Source organism: Chaetodon auriga, chromosome 1 (genome assembly GCF_051107435.1).
Source record: "Chaetodon auriga isolate fChaAug3 chromosome 1, fChaAug3.hap1, whole genome shotgun sequence".
Taxonomy (NCBI): Eukaryota; Metazoa; Chordata; class Actinopteri; order Chaetodontiformes; family Chaetodontidae; genus Chaetodon; species Chaetodon auriga.
Window position 1 is genome coordinate 32578583 of NC_135074.1, and position 19080 is coordinate 32597662.

Here is a 19080-nt window from a genome sequence, read left to right on the forward strand (position 1 = left end):
ACAAAATCCAGCAGACAGACCCGGGAAGGACAGATCCAGCAGCAGGCGGCGGAGCGCAGTGTTCGAGCGGCGGGAGGAGCGCGGCTGCTGGGCGGCTGGCAGCTCGCTGCTGTGAGCGCCGTTCAGAGGAGAAGAAACCGGGCTGAGAGGGAGGGAGGGCGGCGCTGTGGAGAGCGGGGCTGCCCTCCCTGGAGGCCGACACCCGGACAGGATCCGCAGCCGCCAACAAATCCGGTCTGAAGTCTGTCAGAAATCAAAAGAAGCCCGTCAGAAAGAAGGAATAAACAGAGAGAAGCTGCGGATCACGAACATCATCTGATCCGCTCAGCTCACAGGATGCAGAGGAAGCTGAGGAAGTTTCTGTTGACTGCTGGTGTCATGAAGCCACTTTGAGCACTGCAGAGTCACTGAAGTGTTCACAGGAAAAATAAAGTAAGAAATCCAAAAAGTCTAGTTTAGTTTCAGAGCTGAGGACGATACCTGGTTAAATATCTGAGCTATCAAAATCAATCAAATTCACCAATACATCACCACTGAGTAGACAGACAGTAATTTAAAGTAACCAATTACTTTTACACAAGTCCTGTACTTCATACATCTGTGTATATACTGTACTTTTACTCCACTGCATGTATTTGAAGCTTAAGTTTCTCGTTACAGATTCAAAGTATTCATACAAACTATAATAAACACAGAAGTTTTGATGTATTGTTAAACATTAAAGCACCTTAAAGCAGCTAAAAGCTCCACTTCCACCAGTTCAACATTAAAATGATGCCTGCACGTTTATAATCAGTCATATGATTCAGAAACGAGTCATTCTGCTCTACTTGAGCATTGAAAGAGTACTTTGATGGTAATCCCAATGAAAGAGTGTCTTTCACTGGTTTCCATCACTGGTTTTGGTTCTTGGCCTCTGCAGGAAACTCTGACGGACATTTTTCATTATTTTCTGACATTTTATCAATAAAACTATTGATCAGTTAATCGAGACAATGCGCTTCGATAGACAGATGAATCGATAATGAAGACACTCGTTAGCTGCAGCGCTCGTTGGACGACGGCTGACCAGAGTCTTAACTGTCTCCACGCTGGAGCTGGTTTCCTCTGGGTTCTGGACTCCCCGTCAGCCGTCCTCCACTCACTGAACCCTGCCAGCTGTGTTACCGCCGCCCTCTCTACCTTTTCATCATCAGCCTTTTTCACCACTAATTTCCTTTTGCCAAAAGCTCCACAGTGCCCGCAACATTTTAAAAAGAGGATATTGCTCCAGATTTCATCACATTAATTAGTTCAGATGAAATAAAAGAGCTGAATATGATGATTATTTAGAGCCGGGACGAGGACTGAAGCGGTTGGCAGTCTTGGTTAGCCTGCAGTGAAAAGCCTCGGGAACGCTCACATTTTCCTCATTTCCATCTCACAGCAGCGTAAAGACACCACCGGCCTGCTTCAAGCTGCTGCTCCTCCGCTCTGATCTGATCACAGGAGTCACACTTTGCTCCTGAAGCATTGATCCCATGTGATCAATGAGTCCGAGATCTGCAGCGAAGCCCAGTTCCTGCCCTGCGTCCAGAGGAGGAAACGTCATTCAGATAAACATGATTCAGGTAAACAAGTAAAAACAGACGTCGATGAACTCCAGTAATACCAGCAGCAGTCAGGAGGTCAAAGGTCAGAATCATCAACTCGACAGAAAGTGGCTGCTGTGAAGTCAGACCAGGAAAAACCTTTTTATCAAATACCAACAACAATCATCATGGTGGTTAGAGGCTTAAAATCTAGTAAAACTGCAAGAAGAATCGATTTTAAGGACTTTGAAGTATTAAAAACAGTTTGTAGATGATTTTGTTCTATTGCCACTTGAGTGTGTGCTAACATCTGAAAACTTCAGGATTCTCTTTCTGTTATTAAACGTACTGAACCGTGAACAGCGCAGCTCGAGTGTCTGATGGTCCTGCTGACATGTGACTCTACATGGCTGCTCTGAGAGGAACGGTTCTCTGTTCTCTGCTCTCTGTTCTCTGTGGAGGAAAGGAACGTTTTCAAAGGAACATTTTTAAAAGATGTCACAAATGTCCTCAAAGACCAGTTCTTCAGGAGGATCAGGAGGGTCCAGATGTTCCTTAGGAGTTTGCACAGTCTCCAGGAGGTTCTGTGGGCTCAAGGTTCTTGAGGATGTAAAACCATTTCCCAGGCCTTGAGGACTTGATAAGAGGATGTTCTAGAGGTTGTTTACTTTCAGGGGTTCCAGAAGAATTTGAGGTTTTAGAGGTTCCTGAGAAGATGAGACAGTTTTTACAAAAGTTTCCTGACAGTTTTTATTTTGCCTCAGGATGCTCCAAAGGTTCTTTAGAGGGTTCTAGAGGATCCTGAGGAGGTTCCATAGATTCTTAAGAATGTCATGATTTAAGTTTTTCAGGTTTCTATAATTACAACTCAGCTCATGTTGAGGAGGTTCGTAGACAAAGCTGTTCTGAATTGTGTTAAAGAGGTTCTTGAGAAGGTTATAGAGGTTCCTCAAAAGGTACCAGAGGATCTTTATGGGGCTCTTTAGCTTTCATAGTTGATCTAGTGGATTCAGGGGAGGTTGTAGTTTTTGAGAAAGTACCAGAGCTTCTCGAGGAGTCTCTACAGGCTCTTCAGCAGGTTTTTGGAGGTTGCATATCAGGTTCTCTGATGCAGCCTCGTGGATTCCAGCCAGCATGACTGAACTCATTACAGGGAACAGTTACACCCCGACGACCTCCAGTAATTAAATCTACATTCAGCCAGTACAAGTTGTCACGCTGGTATGACATCATTATAACGCTGGAAGTCAACAGGTTCATCTTCTCACAGAAGGAGTCAGAGCGATGTGAAGCCGGCAGGTGTGATGAAAGGCAGCGTCGTCCCTCCTCATCACACCGTCACGCCCTGCTGTGATCACAGGACACGTCAGGGTGGAGCTGCCAGCGCCGACAGACACACACACAACAAACACACGGCCGCAAGGCTGCCTTCCCACGTCACACACACACACACACACACACACACACACACACACACACATACAGTCGTGTATAATTTATGTTACAGTCATTTCTGGAGTTACCAAAACCAAAAGCACCACTTGCCCAATGCGACCCTTCACCTCAGTCTTCATCCAAAAACATAAGGATTTACATAATGGAGACCTGCATTCTGTCCCCATGTCCTCATGACACACACACACACGCACACACACACACACACACACGCACACACACACACACACACACACACACACACGTCTGGGCCTGTGTTGAAGCTGGCTCTTTTTGTCTTGATCTTCTCATCCCGTGTGCTGAAGGAAAGTTTTACTCAGCTTCATCAGTGACACTGAACTGAACCGTCGCTGGTTCTTCATCACAAGTTTCTGCCGTCGCCTCGTCTCTTCTTCACTGCTCATGAAGGTTTGTGTTTTTATTGGACGGTTTACATGAAAATCAACAGTGATGAGTCACGTTAAAGGCAACAGGCGAACCCGTGGACTGACTGAAGTGGACCTTGAAGTGAGATTGTTTGGTCAGGTGTGTGAAACCAGCTCAGCTGCTGAGTCAGAAAGAAGAACTGAAAAGTGAAAACTGAGCAGATTGTTCCTTCACGTTGTCTCTGTTTAAGCACCGAGTCTGGAGCATAAATATGATTGTCCTGTTTGTTGTTTGTTGTCAAATAAAGTTATTTTTAAAAATGACAACTACCTGTTCTCAGGAGAAAAACACACATTTCTCATGTTTCCTAAAGTGGCATGAAGCACATAAAGATGCTTCTGATCGCAGTCACACACAAAAAGCAGGAGTGAAGCTCATGCTGAGACGTGACCTGACGTCAGTGAGACTCAACACTTCGGAGTGAACCAATGAGAGCTGACCACCAGGTGTCCCAGTGAGCCGCCAGGTGTAGAACACCTGTAAGTGAAGCGAGAGCTGATCGTACGATGTGTCATTAAACACAGAGGAGGGGAGGAGGAGCTGTGGCGCCTCCGTCACCGTCTCACAGCCTCATCCATCAGTGTGGAGCGAGCGCCTCCTCCTCCCTCCTCCTCCTCCTCCTCCCTCCTCCTCCTCCTCCTCGAGCTCTGAGAGCAGCCATCATTTATCTTGGCGGGAGTGAAGCTCTCGGCAGGCGGTTTGTCCTGAACGACATCGAAGTCACAGCGAGTGAAGAAAAGGACGTTTGCAGAGTCTGACTGAGGTGACACGTGCAGACATGGCCGCCGACGCCGAGCGAGCGCCGGGTCAGGAGAGTCCTCCAACCCTCAAATAATCTGTTGGGATTATTTGTCACAAACATGTTTGTGAAAATTTTATCTTCCTAATTTCTCTTGACATAGTGGTCAAAAACAACTTTAATTTCCCCCATAATGCTAAAAATGGTTCGGTCTGTCTCACTGAAGGTCAAAGGTCAAATGTTTAAACATTTAGCAAACTGGAAACCCAGTAAACTTTCAAAATGACCATTAGCAGTCAGAGAGAAACGACGATGACAGCGAGGTCAGACATCCATTAAGCCCACAAACACAGCCGCTAATGCTAACAGCTACTTTAACTTTAACGTCCAGCTTCTTGCTCACCTGAAGTCATCATTCACTCACCTGTTGACTGGGTGGAGTTCCTACATCTCTGTTTAATTCCTGCCATTATTGCTGCTGCCTGTAACACGTTGGATTTATAAAGTTTTATCTTATCTGAATGCTCTGCTAGCGTACGGACAGTTTGAACTGACACCTGTTTTAACTGAATTCATCTTTATTCTCTTTGTTTTGTTCGTTTCTAACGTGTCTGTAACTTCACACACTGTAAAGGAGAACAGCCTCAGAGGTTCAAATGTTCATGTTCATATTCAAATGTAAATAAAGGTTTGAAATGACGTTTTTATTCCTTGATGAATAAAGTAATATACTTTAAAATTCATTTTTAAAAAGGAACCTTTGAAAGTCTTAAAATAAAGGCCGACAGCTGATGAGTAACAGTGGTCAGAAATGAGCTGGTGGCCAATGGAAACAAGCAGGAAATCAAACTGGAATTAAAACTAATTATATTTATTCTGTGATTGTAACTATGTAAAAACATTACATCATAGACATCGTCATTGTTGTTACACGCCGTGCACAGGTAGCATTCGTTATCTATGAACCTAAAATCTGAAGTCAGTGCGTCTTCGTGAAATTCCACCTTTTTCATCCTTTGTTAGTAGTTTCTACTAAACATCATCAGAAGATGATGTGAGAAGTTCAGAGCTTTCTGCTTCCTGTAAACGCTGTGACAGAACGTCCTCTGTCCTGCTTCTGACGGACTGAAAGAGGAAGTGAACAGCACTGCTCGTCCTGCAGCTCCTGGCTCTCAGTGTAACACCTGGTGGTAATGCTGTGTTTTAAAGGGTTAATCTGAGCCTCAGACACAGCAGCGTCTGTCTGCACACTCACATACCAGCGCCGGGTTCAGCCGGGTCGAGTGGAGGGATCGCAGTACGGCAGGTCAGAGGGGTCAGATCTGCAGAGGAGATACCAGCAGCTGCAGGAATCCAGCCTGAGCTTCAAAACATGATGCAGCATCAGCGTGCAGGAGACTCGTTAAAGTGGCTCATTTCTGTGATCTTAGAAACAACAATCCAAAGAACCCAAAGCTTCTTTTTCTACTGTTCATCGTCTCATGAATCCTGCCTCTAACTATGACTGTGATCACCTGAACGTTACTAAATGCAGTGAATTTTCTGCCTGTTTTAGGGAAACGACTGCAGCTGTCAGAATGAACATTATCCAGAAAACGTTGAACAATTAATGACAAAGAAACCCAAAAATCTGACTGCACCATGCACAGCGAGTTAAAATCCTCCACCCGTGCTCTCGATCTCATCCCAAACTCTTTTTACAGTCAATCTTTAACCGTTTTGTCACACGTTCACGCTCCCACCTCCGACGGTTGGAGGTGTCCCAGCCATCCCCTGTGGTGTCCCACAGGGCTCTATCTTGGGCCCAGCTCTTTTCAATCTCTACACGTTACTACTCAGGAATATTTTGAGCAGCATCGTTATGCAGACGATACCCAGTTATATCTCTCTGTTGGCTCAGATGACGACAGTGCTGTCCAATAGTCGGGCATCAGTCTGTGACGACTCCGAGCTTCTTACAGCTGAATCAAGAAAAACTGAGATCTGTGTGAATCATTCACAGGTGAAAAACCTTCATGTTATCACTGACTCTGACCTAAATTTTGAACGTCACATTAGAAACGTGAGCTCCTATTCTTTAAGGAGTATTATAGGAGGATACATAAGGAGTTTCTGTCCCAGGCAGACACAGAGAAGTGAGTCCAGGCTTTTGTCTCCAGCAGGTGGACGACTGTAACGCTCTGCTGTCCGCTGTGTCTCAGAAAGCTATTGGTCAGTTACAGAATTCATTTAAAATGCATTATCATTAAGAGTGGAGGTCTATGGGGAGAAGACGTCGGGCTGGGACTCAAATACGGAGCCTGTTGGTAGATGGAGTGCAGTCAGTGTTGATTTGGCTCTGAACATGAGATTTGTTGACAAGAAGAAAAACATCCTCCGATTTATTGTGAGAAGTCATTTGTTAAAATAAGACATGGACCAGCCCTGCAGTGCTGCTGCTCTGCTCTGCGGGCAGTGAATGCAGCATCACTGGCTGTTATGTAACTGCAGAGCAGAGACTTCATGCACTTCACTCAGATTTCTGTCAATGAAAACAAAAGAAACATTTCTTCCTCTGTTTCAAATGTTGTGAAAGGGAAGATTCGTTTTGAAAGTTTCTCTCCATCCCAGAGGGAAATATTGTACTTTTTACTGCATTACATGTATTTGATAATTGAATTTACTATTTACTTTACTGTACATAAAGTATTTAAAAACCCAAATTTACCATCTGCAAGATTAAAGTGACGAACACATTAATTCATCAATTATTATCATCCAATAATCTAATTTATATCATTCTGAAATAGGCCAATCTGCATAAGAAGTACTTTTACTTTTGGTCCTTTTTTAAATTTTGATGCTTATACTTTTTACTATCACAGAACATTTGGCATGCAGGACTTTTACTTGTCACTGAGTATTTCTACGGTGTGGTATTATTCTAATTATTGATGCATTAATGTGTTCATCACTTTCATTCTGCAGCTGCTAAATATGGACGTCTGTTTAAGGACTTGATGTACTGCTGCTGAGTTTGTACATTTACCTGCAGGGAACTATAAAGTCTTAACCTGCAATAATATCAATACATATAATATCATAATAGTGTTATATTCCTTAAGACTGATCTGAATCTGCAAAGTAACTACAGACATATACATGTATATGTACTGCATACATGTACTGGAGGAGACATATAAAGAAAACAGAAATACTCAGGTAAAGTACAAATACCTTAAACTTGAAAGTATTTTTGTACGACTAAGTGAGTGAATGAGCAGGTGATGACGACGAAGCTCAGGTGATAACACACAGCCGAGCCCGTTTCCTCCACGGATCAGCTGCTCCGACCAATCAGAGCTGAGCTGATAGAAGATCAGACGTCTCCTCTGTGATCAGAGGAAACCGAAGCTCCACGCTCTCAGAATAACAGTGTGTGAGTCATCATCGGACTAACAGCTCAGTTCAATAATTCAGCGCTCCTCTGTAAGCATGAATTATTGAGCCCGGAGACTCGGCTGAATATTTCTCCTCTGATCAGGAGCAGCTTTTCTTTTCTCAGACGAGCAGCTTGTGGAGTCGGGAGGCCGAAGCAGTGAACACACCGTCTAACACACAGAAGGACTGAACTTCTCACACACTCCGTTTACAGACAACATGAACAAAAACACAAACGTCTGCTGTGATTTCATGTTTCACAGAAAGGGTGAAGACACATCGAGCTTCAGTATTTCACTGCTTCACCAGCGCTGAGGCCGCACTCGCTCACAGCTTGAATGAAACCAAGTACATTTACTCAAGCTGTACTCTGAAGTACAGCAAATCTGAGGTACTTACTGCGTTTTTGCCACTTTCTGCTTCTACTGCGTCATATTTATTTCACAGCTTAGCTACTTTACAAATGAAGATTTTTCTGCATAAAACATATGAAGAGTTTATGAAATATGATATTTTGCTATAAATATAAAAGTTCAGATGAAACAGTTAATCAATGAATCAATCAGTTGATCGAACAGGCAGGTTAGGGATGCCGGCTCAGGGATTGGAGGAGAGGTTGCTGCTGTAACCAGTGACCTCCTCATCTGTCAGAAGCTGCCGTCGAGCCGAGGCCTCACGAGAATCTCGACTGGAAGGAAAGCAAACAGAGCGGCGACGGAAAGAGAAACAAACACGTTTGGAACTTGGTTTCCTCAGAGAGGTGAAAGTGGAGCTGCACCGCCGAGCTCTGCTGGTGTTCAGCCGTCTGGGTTTGACGTGGTCAGAAACATTCGTCTGGTTCCTCCCTTTGTACGAAAAAACAGAGAATAAAGAAAACTGTGAACACGAGGCCGAAGAACGCTGGAGCGGGCTGAAGATGCCATGTTGAAACCATGTGACAGACGATACAGGTGCACTAAGAAAGGCCAAGCAGACTGAGAGGACGGGGGTCTGATGGAGGGCAGGGGGCTTTACGATCAGCTCTGCTCCCAGCAGACCACACACACCCAAACTGACTCATTCACTCATGTGCAGGATCAGATTCTTTCAATTTGCTCCATGTGCACTAACGTGAGCTCAACCGCTGCCGTTTTACTTATTTATCATATCTTACTTTTTTACTGAAGCGTCTTGAAGGATCCACTCTGCTGCTGTAATACTGCAGATGTCCCTGCTGTGGGATTAATAAAGGATTATCTTATCTTATCTTATCTTAGTTCCTGAGGCCTACCGTCAAAGAGATCCTCTTCATTGGTGCGACGCTCTGAAGGCAGAAACCAACCAAGATCTCAGACGACTCGTCTTGCTTGAAGAGTTTAAAAACTCTGTCTTTGTCTGTCCGTACTGAAATGAGCAGTTCATGCTACGCAGGAGACAGAAAAACCTTCACACTCTGACTGGAGCTGCTTTCATGGATTCATGGAGCAGACGAGTGAACCACAGTCCAGAGGATGATGTGCCTTCATCTGAAATGCACTGCATCAAAAAATAATGAGGATACCACGAACACAAAGCTCACAGTAGCTAAGCTAAGCTAGCTAAGCTAAGCTAAGCCCTTAGGTGGAGCAGTAGTGTCGCTTTAATGAAGTATGATAGCTGTGTGTCTTTTCTATCTCAGTGTGTAAAGCAGATGTTTTATTGTGACAGCAGCGGGGGGAGGTGCTTCTATCAGTGACATTCAGTTGTGACCAGATTATGTTGGAGAACATGCTGCAGCTCTTCTCTGAATCCACGATGTGTGGAGGTGCTTTCACAGGCAGCTCCTGCAGAGATTATTGGAAAAATCCAAAGGTCCTCAAAAGAGCCTAAACTGTGTATTAACTGAGGAGAAATCTGCAGGGTTGTAACTGGAACGTTCATCTTCTGGTGCTGTTGTTCATTTTTCTGTGCAGCTGTTAAACTCGGTGAGATCGGGATAAAAAGCTGCTCTGACATTCCTGTAATGAAACCGAACCGTCTGCATACGCTTTCCTCTCTCATCTCCACATGAATCGCTAATAAAGTGTCACAATCATTTCATCACACCCGGCTCTGATGAAACACAAACTACAAAGGGAAGTTTTAAAATTATAATGTTGCGCATTAGCACTCACTGAATATTTCCTTTCTTTTTAACCAGATGCATTTTAATAAGACACACTGCATTAATTTGCATTTCCTGCAAACTCCTCTCACTCGGAGGAGAAGTGTTGGACGTGGACGGCATGCGAGGAAGTCACAGCGAAGGTTTCAATGAAGACATTTAGAGAGATTCTTCGGTCTCCGCTGACAGCGTCTGCTATGATTTCACATGGCTGTTTGTCATTTATCACTGCTGAATTTTAAGGCTCTTTCCACTTCCATGTTGGAGTTTGTGTTTCCCACTGGGACTTGTTAGCCTTATTTATATTTGTCACTGTCAGCCTGTTTCCAGACCCCTGAGTGGCTGATTAATCACGAGGTTGTGAACTTTTGGTGCCAGTGTGAGAAAAACAACAAACATGTCCACAAAAATGGTGGCTGATGAAGATGCATCATGCCATCATGTGTGACACTGCGCAAGTCCAGTACATTCAAAGGGCCGCTGTGTGAGTTACAGTGGCATGAACTACACTGATTTTGCAGCCAAAGTTCACCAACCTGTAACCTTCGCTGACCTCCACGACACACATCCAGCGGGAGTCTGATGAAGCTGAGGCGGCGACAAATTTACTGGAGAGAAGAACAGAGGAAATGCCAATTTTGTGCCGAGTTGTGTGACTCTAACGTTACTCGCTGATCCCACCGGGGCCGGAGCGAAAGATCACAAGCATGGAGGGAAATTTCAGAGGACCAGATTAGCATGTTAGAAAATGAGAAGTGTGATGATTACATTATGTTTTAGTTTTTAGCATCTGAATTAGCAGCTGTCCTCATCAACAAGGCTTCCACTGACACGGACTCTGATCCCAGCACGTCAACTGAAGTCAAGTCACGATTTATTTATAAAGCACATTTAAAACGACCTCAGTCGACCAAAGTGCTGTACAGTAGTAAAATCACAATATATCATAAACACTATACTAAATACAACAATACAAGGTATAATAACAAGTCAATCTAAAACAAATGTAGAATAAAAGAAAGTAAAAAAGAGAGTAAAAAGAGAGAGATAGAGAAAGCCAAGATTGCTCACCTAGCTGGGAGTGAACGCCAAGGAGAAAAGATGTGTTTGTAGGAGTGTTTTAAAGTGCTCACTGGACTGTGCAGCTCTAACATGGAGAGGTGGGCTATTCCACAGCTCAGGGGCTGCCACTGAGAAGGCTCTGTCTCCACGAGTGGAGAGCCTGGACCTGGGTACTGCCAGGAGCAGCTGGTTTGACCACCTAAGCGCCCTGGCAGTGGTGTGCAGCTGTACAAGCTCTGATAAATAAGGTGGTGCCAAACCAATTACACATTTAAAAACAATTAGTAAAACTTTAAACTGGATCCTAAAATTAACGGGCAGCCGGTGCAAAGATGCAAGGACAGGACTAATGTGCTCACGTCAACACAAATCTGTGTTACACACATTCTTTACACAGTGAACAGTCTTTTTGACTTTGAGCTTTTCATCTTAAAACACACATATTTACATATTTGTTATTGTATTTCATATGAAAGATTCTGAACTTTTGCAGCACATTTTTGTTCTTTACGAAGGTGAACCCCTTGTATGTGAACGCCTGCTGAAGTAAAAACCTGATTCTGATCTGTAGGATTATGTGCTGCTCTACATAAAATGGATTAATGTGAAAACATGAACTGCTCGACATCTTCTGTATCCACTGAGAACGATGTCGACGATAGAGCGAAACAAGCGGCCTCAGCTAACTGCATCCCGTCACACTGCAGGATGAGGAGGAAACAGGATGGATGTTCAGTGCCAGGCCGAGCCCCTGCAGCTCTGAGGGGTGAACCCCAGTGTTCATCTGATGAGCGTCAGTCCAGTCTTCTCTCTCTTTTAGCTCTGTTTTTGGTCTTTAGCTGCAAAATGCTTCACTATGTTCACCAGCTCGTCTCTGACTGAGTCTGCTTGTGTCGTGTACGGTTAGCTTATCAGAAGACAGCTGCTGCTGGACAGGAAATGAGTCATAAAACCAAAACGAGGAGCTAAAAGAGGCTAAACGAGACTCTACGCTACAACTGGCCGCTCCTGAAACAAGGGGTCACTGCCAGTGAAACTCCAGTCTGAGTCTCCCTCCAGCAAACAGTGTGTTTGAGAGGAAACCACACGAGGACAGACGAGAATGTCTCCGGCCTGACGTTACGTAAACGTTGTGTAAACGTTGTGTAAACGTTGCGTAAAGTCCCGGTAACGAGCCCCCGGCGGGATGAGCTCAGCGTGCAGGAAACACGCCGCCGGCTGGACTCTGGAGAGGGAGGTCACATGTTTGACCCAGTGACTGCGCGGAGACCAGTTCACACTGCAGGAGCTCCGTGTTGTGTGATGCAGGGCTGTTACCATGACGACGGCAGCCATGTTGTGTCTCTGTAATATTTTCCGCTGGCTTGGTGTCTGCTTTTCCTTCTGTTCCACTCTGATTCAGCTCCAGGCCTGAGTCCACGGTGACAGGCTGAAGAGCACTGAGGTCTCACCGTCACAAAGCGTTTCTTTCCATTCATGCAGAGGACAGAAAGACGGAGCTCCTGTGTCCTCACAGCGAGGAAAAAAGATCAAAGATGGCCAAAAGGACAAGATGATGATCTAACGTAATGTACAGAGAGATGAATGTTTCGGTGATTCAAAGACTTTTGAAGGATTTGATTATTGAAAAAAAAGACGCGGACAGGATGATTGTGGAGCAGGTTTCGATTCATTCGTTCATGCTGAACCAGTAAACTGTGTTTCATTATTTTAAATATTGTCTCACTGCCCACTCAATGAATGGTGACAACGGTCACCTGTGGACTTTGGCTCCAGCTCCCTGCAGCTGTCACAGTGGTGTTGGAGCGCCATCTTGTGGCTCCCTGGTTGTGTCATCATTGTAAAGATGAAGGATCCTCCTCCCGCTGACACCACCTGCAGCAGATGGAGGAGAAAAGCTGCTGCAAACAAAAAACAGCTTGTCACAGCCAACAACACCTTCTGCTGCATGCAGCTCGTCTGACACTCTGATGGTGTAGATTTACTCTTTATCTCCTGCAGGTGTGTGTCCTCACAAACAGAAGACCTGATGGACAGATGAGGAGCAATGAAACACTCCATGTCTGTCTTTGTCTCTTATTGAGTCTCCATGTGTTTAATGGTGATCCATAATTTAGTTTAGCTTTAGTTTCAGTTTACAGTTTACTGAGTGTGTGTGGAGCAGCAGGCTGCAGGACATGAAGCTACACTTTAGCACCACCCGTAATGCTGAAAGGTACAAATGGGTTCTGGAGCAACATGCTGCTGTCCAGATGACGTCCCTGCTTATTCCAGGAAGATGATGTCAAACACATTCTGCAGTGTTACAGCAGCATGGCTTCAAAGTAAAACAGCACAGGGACTAGACTGAAGTCCAAACCTGTCCCCCATTGACATGTGTGGAGCATCATGGAGCACAAAATACACCAATAGAGTCCCTGAACTGCGGAGCACCTGATGTCATATTTCAGGCAAGAATGCAGACAATTTCACTTTCAAAACTTCAACAGTTTGTGTCCTCAGCTCCCAAACACTTTCTGAGTGTCTTAAAAGAAAAAGTGGAACACAGGCATAAAATTCAGAGTGAGTGTATATTTACAAAAAACAATAAAGTTTGTCAGTTTGAACATTCATTTTATTGTCTTTGTATTGTTTTAAATTAAATGCAGGTCGAACAGGATGTGTAAATCACTGCATTCTGTTTTTATTTACGTTCTCCACACAGTCCCAACAGTCTTTGAAGCTTCGCTCACACTTTTACGACAGTATCATTGTCTTTACGGCAGCCACTTCCCACGGACAACATGGCTGATGCCGCACAGAGTGCCGGAGCTGAGGAGGTTTTAATGGAGAACCAGGAGAGTTCAGAAGCGGGGAAAGACAGCGGGACACCGGGAGCTGCCGCCCGGGACAAACCCGTGTGTCTAATCGTGCTGGGCATGGCGGGGTCCGGGAAAACCACCTTCGTTCAGGTGAGTTAGCGTGTGTGGCTAACGGTAGCTACCTGCATGAGTTAGCTTCTTCTGCCGGTAACAAGTTAAGAAGTTGAAGTTCACATGGCTGCTCTGAGACCAGCTCCGCTCCGACTTCTGATGGGACGTTAGTGGTTATGACTGAAAATATGCGGTAAACTGCTCCCCTGCTAGCTACTCGCTACTAGCTGGACTGTTTGCTTATGCTAGCTAACGCTCTGGCCTGTCAGGTAACCATCGTTTGTAAGATAAGATAAGCTAAGATAAGATAAGACTTCATTGATCCCACACTTACCAAAGTCTGAAGACATCTGTACTCTGTAGAGTCTTTAATTCAGCTGGACCTGAAAGGATGTAGTGGGAAGTTAGCCTGGTCCCGGTCCTGATCCTGATCCTGGTCCTGCCTCAGGGCCAGCCCGCGCTCCCTGGCCGGCTGAATCCAGACCTTCACCCGCGATCTCGAGCATTTAAATGCGCGTTCACGCTGCAGCAGGTGGGGAGCAGGTGTCCCAGTTCTGAAAGATGTCAACACACAGTTTATTCAACGTCGGTTTGGTGATAATCAGTGAACCCCGTGAAAAGACCAAACTAGCAGTGAATGCTAACTGCTAACAGTTCTGCTAACAGAACTTCTTCCTCTGAGCCTCAGAGCTCCATCAAAACACACCAAAGAGCCTCACTGAGAGAAGAGGCCCAACCGTCCAACTGTTGGTCATAATGCACCTGTGTACAAACACAGCGCACCTGTAAACAAAGATGAAGTTGAAACTCGAGACTTGGGTTTCAGCTCATTTAACACCAGAAGTCGAACAGTGTCTTTCTCTTCTGATCTCGGTCTTGTTTGTGTCCTCCAGAGGCTGACGGCTCACCTGCACTCACTTAAAACTCCTCCATATGTCATCAACCTGGACCCCGCCGTCCATGAGGTCCCCTTCCCTGCAAACATCGGTGAGGACCGGTCTATTTCCTGGACACACAGAACACAGTTTATCTGGGCTGACTTAAACCGTCCAGACCGTGTTCAGTTGTTTGTCCCTCCTGCTCTCTGTAGCCTTCACTCTGTCCGTCCTCTTTCCTCCAGACATCAGAGACACCGTGAACTACAAGGAGGTGATGAAGCAGTACGGCCTCGGGCCAAACGGTGGCATCGTGACGTCACTCAACCTGTTCGCGACGCGCTTTGATCAGGTGACTCCGTCTGACTCTGTCTCTCATGAACGGACATGAATCCAGGCTGAGTGGAGCTTTGGACAGTCATTCCTGTCCTCCTCTGGGACTGTGTGAAGCTGCGTGAGACTGAACGAAGTCAGGTTACCTGACAGAGTGTGTTTCTGCTCTCCAGGTGATGCAGTTCATCGAGAAGAAGCAGCAGAGTCACAGGTGAGTGTCCTGCCGTCCCTGTGCTTGTGTTTGTCCCTCTGTTGTCGCCGTACTGTTTGGCTGAATGCTGTGAATCTGCTGATGTCTTCTGCCGTCGGCCACGTGACCATTTTTCTCATCTGACGACCGTTTCCTGTTTGTCTCTGCGGTCGTCATAGCAGCAGCTGATTTCGCAAGCATCACGCTCTGTGTGTTACTGAGTCTGACGACCTTTGACCTCTGCAGGTACGTGCTGATCGACACGCCGGGTCAGATTGAAGTCTTCACCTGGTCGGCGTCTGGAACCATCATCACAGAGGCTCTGGTGGGTTTGCACGCTGGGCTTCCGTGTTTTTTCTGTGTCTGTATCGATGGCGTCACAGTTTGTTTTCCTTGTGTGTTTTCAGGCGTCGTCCTTCCCCTGCGTCGTCATCTACGTGATGGACACGTCCCGCAGCGTCAGCCCCGTCACGTTCATGTCCAACATGCTGTACGCCTGCAGGTACGTTAGCCTCACCGCTGGCTCCTCGCCATCAGTTTGCTTGTGTTCTCCTTCATTTCTATGAATAATAAGAACGTGGAGCTCGCCGAGTTAAGACCTGACACCTGTGAAGAGTCACTAAACTGACGTCAGATGAATCAACACACGAGCTGATCACAATCAAACCTCCAGGTCAGAAAACATCAGAACAGATCTGCACACGTTTTCTCACACCTCACATATTAACAGCTCTCACTCAGAAACAAGCTGTGAAAAAATGAGATCATGTGATGTTTTTATAGTGAAATAAAAGAACTCTTCTGTTTTTGCAGAACAGTTGACCATCGATGTTTTCAGGAATGAAACAGGAAAACACTGGACCAACACATTTCTGACAGATAACTTCATGTTTTCAATAATCTGTATGAGCAGTGACCTCAGGATTCCAGCAGGGGGCGTTAACAGACCAGATACTGTTTTACAGCTAATACAAACCAGGTTGATGTACAGAGCACAGTAATGTTTGTTAAACTTCTCTAAAGTCTGTTCAGACTGGATTCAGCTCACAGGAAGAGAGAGAAGAAGAACCTGAGAACCCTGAGAGATCCAGTCTGATCATCCATGAGAACGCTGCTAGCAGGAGCTGCTAACAGCTAATTCATCTGTTTTAATGGAGACAGTTTAACTTAATGTAAAGAAAACAGGCTGACAGTACCAGGACAGAGAGCAGCAGCTGCCTGTAGCTGACAATCAACAACATTTTTTACTCCCAGATTTCACACTGAGCTGATTGGAAAATGAAGTCGAAGGAAAAAGAGATCCACTTTAAATTAGCAGGAGAGGAGGAGCAGGCAGCTCCTCCAGACAGGAGGTCAGAGTGCAGTTATTCCTGAGGTGGAAATGAGCCTCGTACGAGTTCTGGATGGGATCGGAGTCACTGAGCAGGTCTCTGCATTGCATCATGGGACAGCGATGGCCTTCAGCAGACACTCAGACGTTGATTTAGTCTCTTTTCCAACATGAGCTCGCTCTGGACTCAAACCTGCTGTGAGCGAGTGTCGCTCTGTGTCATGTGACAGTCGTGGTTTCAGTCTCTGAGTCTCAGTCGATGCTTCTCTTCTTCAGCATTCTCTACAAGACCAAGCTGCCCTTCATCGTCGTCATGAACAAGGTGAGGTCACTTCCTGTCCGCTGCGCTGCCTCAGCGCTGAGTTGTTGGTGTTGTGTCTGACTTCTGTCTTGTGGACTCGTCCGTGCAGACCGACATCATCGACCACGCCTTCGCAGTGGAGTGGATGCAGGACTTTGAGGTCTTCCAGGACGCTCTGAATCAGGAAACCTCGTATGTGAGCAACCTGACGCGCTCCATGAGTCTGGTGCTGGACGAGTTCTACACCAACCTGAGGGTAAGAGGACGAGCTGAGTGCAGGACGGAGACGAACCCAGTAGAACCGTCCAGACGGTGCTGTCTCTGTGTCTGCAGGTGGTGGGCGTGTCCGCGGTGACAGGAAGCGGATTGGACGAGCTGTTCGCTCAGGTGGAAGATGCCGCAGAGGAGTACGAGAGGTGAGTCAGGAAGAGTTATGACCTGTGTCCGTGCTGTCTGAAACAGGAGGCTGGTCCTCACCATCAGCAGGAGGACGACGATCGGGCCTCCTGCAGGAGGTCACTCCTCACCTCTCAGGCGGGTCACCTGTCCTCAGGTGGACACTGAACGTGGACAGATTCACTGCTCTGCGCCGTCTCGTCCTGCTGGCCCTTTTCAAAGCTTTGAGTCTGTTTGGCTTGTTGTGATTGTGTCTGAAGCTGTTTGTGTGATCTTGATCTCAGAGAGGTCAGCACTGATTAGACGAAGGTTACTGAACTCCTCCTCCTCCTCCTCCTCAGGGACTATCGACCTGAATATGAGAGACTGCGCAAACAGCTGGTGAGTGTGGATGTTTGTGTTTCCTCTCTTTTCTCTCTGTTTCTGTCAGTTTTCATTGACTTCCTGTCCATCAGGCGGAGGCTCAGAGCAGGAAGCAGCAGCAGCAGCTGGAGCGGCTCAGGAAGGACCTGGGAGCCGTCGAGATGAGCGGCAGCCACGCTGCAGGTAGAGCCGCCCATGCAGGAGATGCAGCAGAGCACACGGCGTGTAGAGGTGGTTCTGTAGTTTACAGGTCTGTCATGTCCCTGGAAAGAGTTTCTGCTGCTCCAGTTCAACCCAAACCTTTACTGACACGCTGGAGAAGCGTCACATGTTCAGCTGAGCGGCTGCGTCGACTCGAAGCCTCTTCAGGGTTCACGAGTGTAACTGGAACCAACGCGCCGTCTCCATTTTCTGTACTACAAAAACAAAACTAAAACCAGATTTAAAAAAGGCTTTGGAACAAAATGTGTTTAAAATAAAATCTGGTCCCAGAATTTACTGTTATTTAAGACAAAATTCATACCAAATATGTAAGATTCCCAAGAGATGAGGAAGTCGCAGACCCTCCAAAGAAAGAGTTTTTACTACTTAGATCATAAACACAAAACCCTAAATTATATCTGACTTTCCTGAGAATCCTTGGTGTGTTTGAGGGTGATCTTAATCCGGAGAGAGAAGGGCAGACTAACAGGGAAAACTACCAGAATGTGAACACACTGCAGGGAAAAGACCATGAATAGGATCAAAGTGGAGTCTTCAGTAACGACGAGCTGATGCTGATGAAGTCCACTGAGTGCAGTTTGTTGTGCTTTTATTGTTGTATTTTGCTGATTGACTTCCTGTCCACAGAGGAAGCTGACATAGCCGGGCCCAGTGACCTCATCATGACCCGTGGTAACCCTGGCGATGAGGAGGAGGAGGAGGAGGAGGACAGCGACACGGACGACATCGACCACAACGGTGAGAAACGAAACCCCGACCAACCGCCGGTTCCCACACTGTAAAAAGTGAGCGCTGTAAAAACAGACGTGTGTGAAGAATCTTTGCTTTGGTTTTGTTTTTCAGCCACGGAGGAAAGCAAAGAGGCCGAAGCTTTCGGAAACTTCCTGACTGAGAGGAAGGAAGTGGTTCAGGTCCGAAACAAAAAGCGAGAGGGACCCTGACCTCTGACCTCTGACCTTTGCCGTCTGACACTTCACGCTGCGAGGAATAAAAGAAAAGACAGAGACTGAATGAAGGTGAGGGAAAGAAGACACCCCCCCCACCCCCCCTCGTGGGGTGCAGACTATCTCCTGGAACAGAAACTGGACGTTCAGCAGATTCTTCATCAGTGATGTTTTCCCTCGGATCACATCTGAAATCTGAACTGTTGAGCTGAACTTCCTGTCTGAGCAGGTGACCTCTGACCCTGTGACCTGGCTCTGTCAGTAGAGCTGATTGGCTGCTCCTCAGCGTCACTCCTTCCCTCAGAAGAAAAGGTTCTATTTTTATATCAGAAGAAACTCTTTTATTTCTTTGTTACTGTTGTTTGTTTGTGAGATAAAGAATTTATGATCTGCAAAATAAAAGTGAGCTTTTAGTTTAA

General features: G+C 46.0%; 1 protein-coding gene across 1 annotated transcript; it reads left to right on the top strand.

Moving 5' to 3' along the window:
• Positions 1-13547: 13547 nt before the first annotated feature.
• On the top strand, positions 13548-19080 carry gpn1 (GPN-loop GTPase 1). The gene is made up of 13 exons (XM_076735615.1): positions 13548-13746; positions 14601-14694; positions 14828-14934; positions 15089-15126; positions 15352-15430; positions 15513-15607; positions 16712-16757; positions 16846-16992; positions 17070-17152; positions 17474-17513; positions 17588-17678; positions 18345-18455; positions 18561-19080. The coding sequence occupies exons 1-13, from the start codon at positions 13579-13581 to the stop codon at positions 18656-18658; spliced, it is 1197 nt and encodes a 398-aa protein (XP_076591730.1). The 5' UTR covers positions 13548-13578; the 3' UTR covers positions 18659-19080.